The sequence below is a fragment of the Rhipicephalus microplus genome, chromosome 7, assembly GCF_043290135.1.
Source record: "Rhipicephalus microplus isolate Deutch F79 chromosome 7, USDA_Rmic, whole genome shotgun sequence".
NCBI classification, from domain to species: domain Eukaryota; kingdom Metazoa; phylum Arthropoda; class Arachnida; order Ixodida; family Ixodidae; genus Rhipicephalus; species Rhipicephalus microplus.
In genome coordinates this window covers 30,036,982-30,042,829 of record NC_134706.1, presented here as the reverse complement: position 1 = coordinate 30,042,829, position 5,848 = coordinate 30,036,982, and the positions used below count along the sequence as shown (strand labels likewise).

At 45.6% G+C, this 5,848-nt stretch overlaps 1 protein-coding gene across 1 annotated transcript; it reads left to right on the top strand.

Moving 5' to 3' along the window:
• On the top strand, window positions 1-3,380 carry LOC119180325 (uncharacterized). The gene is made up of 3 exons (XM_075868911.1): window positions 1-103; window positions 1,682-1,909; window positions 3,140-3,380. The coding sequence occupies exons 1-3, from the start codon at window positions 58-60 to the stop codon at window positions 3,244-3,246; spliced, it is 381 nt and encodes a 126-aa protein (XP_075725026.1). The 5' UTR covers window positions 1-57; the 3' UTR covers window positions 3,247-3,380.
• Window positions 3,381-5,848: the final 2,468 nt, after the last annotated feature.

Below are 5,848 nucleotides of genomic sequence, written 5' to 3'. Positions count from 1 at the left end.
GCGGAGGAGGAGGTTAAAGAAGGGGCGAGCTACTTATAGCTGCGCTCATCAGGGTCCATGGTCACCATACCAGTGTACAACTCCGGAAGCGAACAACATAGAGGTGAGCGTGCCTTCGTAGCAATGCCGGTCTTACGTTTCCTACCATGATCCATACAGTTATATGTATTAACCATAGTGGGCAGCGCACAAAAGGAAACACACAAGAGAAGGAATCAGGACAAGCGCTGGGTCCTGATTCCTTCTCTTGTGTGTTTCCTTTTGTGCGCTGCCCACTATGGATAAGTTCCAACTCGCCCGCCTTTCGGTGCTACAATATGTATTAAATTTGAATGCCTTTCCTAATCTAGAAACACGATGAAGTGCCGTGAAAACAGAACGCGAATATGTTTCTAGATTTTTTTCACAAATGGTTTTCTACACAGAAGGCAATGCAGATCTATTACGAACTTATTTTGCATGAAACGTCCGGCCTTTAGGGACCACGAGACTCAAGAACAAGCTTAATATTATCGCTGCTTTGGCAGAAATCCTCGTAGTTAGATTTACGGCCTGTTTTAAGGCGCGCTAGAAACATGAGCTGTACAGTTGACCGTAACTAAAAATTCCAAATTGCTGGGAAATTCAGCGTCTCCCGATCGAGTCTCGTAGTGCTCTGTAAGTTTGAAATCTTTAATGATTACTCTCGTGCTAACATGATTTGGTAACTTAAGTGGTTCGGGAGCCACAATTACTGGGGCAACGCAAACGTGTTAACAAATTCTGCTATTACCGCACCATCGTCTCTCGGATAAGGCCAGCTAAAACGACAAGGGTAGTGCTCTCCACGATCAGCCTCTCCACTTGCACCGAGGCACGAGGCTAGTCAGCACCTAACTAAAAAGAAAAAAAATCTCCTTTAGGCTTATCAGTTCGTATAGTTTATTGATCATATCGCCGCTGATTTCGCCATAACAGGTTATCATAATAAGCACAAAGATATGCTCAGAACGGCGCGCGTGTGCGTCATTCGAATTTCGAGCCGAACCTCAATTTCTGCACACTATTATGGTGGGCCTAATTTCACTTCAATGTACGTGCAGTGCTCGTCTTTAGTTTTTTTTTTGTCTCTTTGTTACGCATTGGCTAACTCATTGTTCTGTATGACAAACCGAACGATCGTCTAGTTAACCTTCTTGCTATCACTTTTTTTTTCTTTCTTATTCTCTCTCTACCTCCTACATTTCTCGATCGAGTTCCAGACACCTTGTTTCATTCCATTGTCGATTGCCTCAGGCCTAGGTTTCATTCATACTTACAAAAGATGAATCTCAAGGGTCCCAGCGGATGCCGCAAAGCTCTGCTTCGGACTACAGCTACAGAACCACGCTCTAAACTGCTACACCACAATGTACTCTGCCTCTCGGTTGAAGACATGCCTTCTTGCCAAACGTTCACTCCAGTGATAATTTGTGCTCAATCAGTTCCTGTACATTCAAAGCCACCATCTTCCTATGAGCATCTAGCAACTGAGTTATACCATAATCGACCATAGCTATACATTAAGCGACTTGAGGGGGTGGGGGGAGTTGTATCCTCCAACGGAATAGGAAAGCCAGTGATAGTGCCCACTTGAAGTTGACTGATTGTTAACGTTATGTCATTACGTATACACCATGGTTGCGGTTCTCCCACCATGCAGAAACGAAGATGACGTCCAGAACTTCCCTCGCCATGGCTCTGCCATTGGTGGTTCTCCTGGTGGTGGCGCTTTCGTCGGCGCAAGATTACCCGCCGCGACGGACTGTTGCCAGTGGTCGCGACTGCAACTACATCTGCTTCCTGGACAACTGCAACCGTCACAAGTGTTACTACACCTGCACTAGGCCAAGCTACTGCGAAGACAGTGCGGCACTATTAATCTCTGGGGGTAAGTATATGCGTTCACTGAACGCTCTCTCTATACTATACGCTGAGTGTATTTACGAACAGTTAACCTATACTATGTGGGTGAATTTATTACAGTCAGCGCTTTTTGCAGCCACTACACTTACCCAATGTCTGCTCAGGTCATTGAATGCGGAACACACCTCCTGTGCAATCTAAAAAAAATAAATAGAAACTGTTGCTCGTTTGGGTGGGGTCTGACTTGCTACGCAATTGACTCTTTTTAAAGATACACGTTCACTCTCTTCAGCAGGTCATTATACTCCCTACGAAGAGTGGCGAGAGGCACCGCACTCCCAAAAGGTGTTAACGCGCATCTTTAAAGGGAGTCATATGCGTGGCAAGTCAGGACACCCCAAGAAGGAGCAACAGATACTCCTTTTTTACAGATATTCTAATGCACAAGGTATACCGAATATAAACATACGGCGCTCAGCACACAAAAAGTGTATGTAATGGCAGCTCAGTGAAGCTTGCTGCGGGATCGCCCGTGTCTTTTTTCACATAAGTGAAAACTGAACGCGTAAACGATTGCAAGTTGTGAACTTGATGTCTGTTAAAAAAACAATGCGTATTACCACCTATACAGGCCAACCCCACCGGCATTGTGATTTTAAAAAAGAAGTCTGTCTAAAACAGTAACTGAAAGAATTAGGGAATAGCTTTGCACATTAGGGGGTTGGGTGCATCACTGAAGATGGAGCTCAGGGAGTGACATGCATTTTTAAAAGCTCAAGCTTCTCACTATGTTTGACCTAGTGTCGTTTCCTTTATATCGTGTGTTGATGACCATGCCATATGCCTACCTCCACCATATATATCTTCGGGTACAAGTCACCCCTTTCTCCGTCAGATAACTCAACTTGGCACTGAAATAAGTTTTCTGCAGTCAGTCATCTGGGAACAGTCTTTGTCCGTCTTAGCTTAGCTTGTCTGGCGCCCCGCGTTGGGCGCCAAATGTCGGCTCCGGACCTATGGTAATCCAGTGCCCTCAGAGATAACACGAGGTCCTTTAAAAAAACACACTGTTGCTGCTGAAACTCTGGGCCCAGTGCGAGGTTCGATCGTGAGCGCCGCCCAGGCCACTTCTAATCTCTTTCCATTGCGCTCCAGGCCAGTGCCCCGTGATTCTTTCGTAATTATTAGAAATGTTCAGTGTAGAACTGACGATGAGCTCTCAGCTAAACTTCTTCGTATCTGGGTTGCATCGCAGGTTCAGTGGACGGCGTAGTGCCAGGTCATCCATCACCGGTTCACGACGTGGATGGTGTGGATGTTCCCAACGATCCGTCGGCGCCCGCAGTGGCGCCAAGCGCCTGAAGCACGCTTTCACCTAAGACGCCATCATTGCCACAAGCTCATCACAGTACCACCGTTGACACAATAGCCACAACAACACCGCCTGTCACAACTACACACGCCAGGCTAGCCACCCATCCCGGATCTTAATATTCAACCAAACCTGTATAGGAACCGCGAGTTATACGGACACCCTGTTTGTTTAATGGGCATTTTATCGCTTGCAGCAGGACACCTCTCCGCGCCGCAGTGTGTGAACTATATGAAGGGGTACGCATGCCGAGAGGTGCGCTACCTTCTCTCGCCGCTTCGTTTGAAGTCAGGAGTGACGTAATCGACATGCATGAGGGGCCGGACTAACGTCGGCCTGCGTTATCTATAAGATCAGGGAGGCTGCTTCTCTGTAAGCGACGTGAGAACACGTTCTCGACAAAAACAATGTGACTTCTTATTCTCTTAAATACGCCGGAACTGTTTAATCGGTATCACTGTGCATACTCAGTGTTGTTTTTTCTTTCTTCATTGTAATGTCTTGCTCTGCCGCCACCTCTGAGCTTAGTGAGAGGACGCGCGGAATTTCAATCGTATAGGATCTGTCCTTGATGGCCACGCTAGATAGCGACGTCATTTCAGAAGCAACGCACGACTTGGACATCGGCCATGTCGTTCTCGCTCAGTGCAATGTTGTGCGTGCAGTTTATCGACGATTATGCACTGAATTCTCAATAGAATTTAAACTGTTTAGACCGATATGCTTTAAAAAAAACTTCGGAGTAGTGCAGCAAGTGCATAAAATTTTTCGGTAAGAATAGCCACCCTCTTGTGTGTTTTTTTTTTTTTGTAAGAGTGGGAGCTGCGCACTATACCGTACCAGCTCTCATCCTGCCATATACTCCCCCTCGGTTGCTAGCAACATCGAGGTCTCATTGTTATCCTGAAGTCTGTGTTTCTGTGCTATAGAGGCTGCGCGAGGTGTCATGGGAAAGGTTTACCAGGCTCCGATAGAGAAGTACGGTAATGCAGACATCAGCGGGTTCTCCCATGCTGACGACTTCTTAAAAACTGGGTACGCTTATGTCAACCCTCGCGGCCGGGGTTTGTATTGTCTACGTTACCGCAACTCGGTCTCTAGGGTGATCCGGGATCTAACTCTACGGCTTGTTGAATAACCAAAGGTTGTACACCATGTCTTCAACGCAGGTACACTGGGACTTGCCCTCCGACTAATACTCCCTAGACAATGTTCTTCTCTCGTGTCCCTGAAACGCTCTAAGTGCGGTCAGCAAGTTTGCCGTATATGTACTCTGAGCAGTCGTGTTCGTCTTTACTGTACTTCATGTTCTGGAACACTCGTGAAATCCACAACCAAGGGACAGTGACGTCGTCCATACATTGTGAAGTGTCTTCTGCTAACACAGTGTTCGTGCCAAAAAAAAAATACTATAGAGTGAACTGTATCAAGGTGCATGTGCCATCGTACCATCGCATCTTTAGAGATGGCGATCGTGAGGTCAACTTCTTCTGTAGTGAAACGTTGCTACAGAGGGCTTTTACTGACGTCATTGAAGCCTGCGTGCTGGCTTCAATGACGTCAGTAAAAAGAGACCTATGGACTTGAGAACCCGTATCCACGACGCCGCGGAATCACAAGGTGCTTATGGAAAACGCTTTGTCATTGTTGTAATCCAACGTGGTACAATGTCATTCTATGCTCATAATAAAATCGACAATGTTGACCATACGCGGTCTACAGAAGGTGTTCAGAGGGTCACCGTTTTCCGAGTTATCACACACCAACTGGACGCACGTGACTACGGGAATGGCCGAAGGGAATAAAAAAGCGATGTAATTACTGAACGAAGTGCTTCGGCGTTATGTCTTTTCGGGAAGTTGGACGTCATTTTAATCATCAGCATCCCATTGGGACAGCACACACCAAAAAAAGTGCTTTACTGCTTATTTTACTCGAGAAAACTTTTGAAAAGAAGGGATAGCAATTGATTCGCGATAAAGAACTGATAAACAAAGCAAACAACAAGACTGATTGATTGATTGATATGTGGGGTTTAACGTGCCAAAACCACCATATGATTAGGAGAGACGCCGTAGTGGAGGGCTCCGGAAAGTTCGACCACTGGGGGATCTTTAACTTGCGCCCGAATCTAAGCACACGGGCCTACAGCATTTTCGCCTCCACCGAAAATGCAGCCGCCGCAGCCAGGATTCAATCTCGCGATCTGCGGGTCAGCAGCCGAGTACCTTAGCCACTAGATCACAATGGCGGGGCGCAAACAACATGGTAATTTAGCCCTAATAGAGAACTGAAACAGCGTAAGGGTAAGGAAAAATATATAATTAATAAATTACGGGGTTTCTCGTGTATTAAAGAAAAGTTGGTAATTTAAATATGACACACATCGCAGTACTGCTACTCAAAAATATTCAATCTTTATTACGAATTAAATAATAATTTAATAACAAATGTAGTTACATTGTGTTTTAATATTGTGTTTTAATATTGCAGCTTCTCAGATGTAATGAAATTAGGTTGCAATCACCGGAGTCATTCGATAATTCGGCTATTACTTCCTAAACGCAATGAAATTGTTCTGAAATTGCAATA

Bases quoted from the DNA above. Each gene is read 5' to 3' on its own strand.
- LOC119180325 (XM_075868911.1), top strand. From the start codon at position 58: ATGGTCACCATACCAGTGTACAACTCCGGAAGCGAACAACATAGAG. The intron at 104-1,681 runs GTGAGCGTGCCT...CCCACCATGCAG, and splicing joins CGGAAGCGAACAACATAGAG to AAACGAAGATGACGTCCAGA. The intron at 1,910-3,139 runs GTAAGTATATGC...GTTGCATCGCAG, and splicing joins GGCACTATTAATCTCTGGGG to GTTCAGTGGACGGCGTAGTG.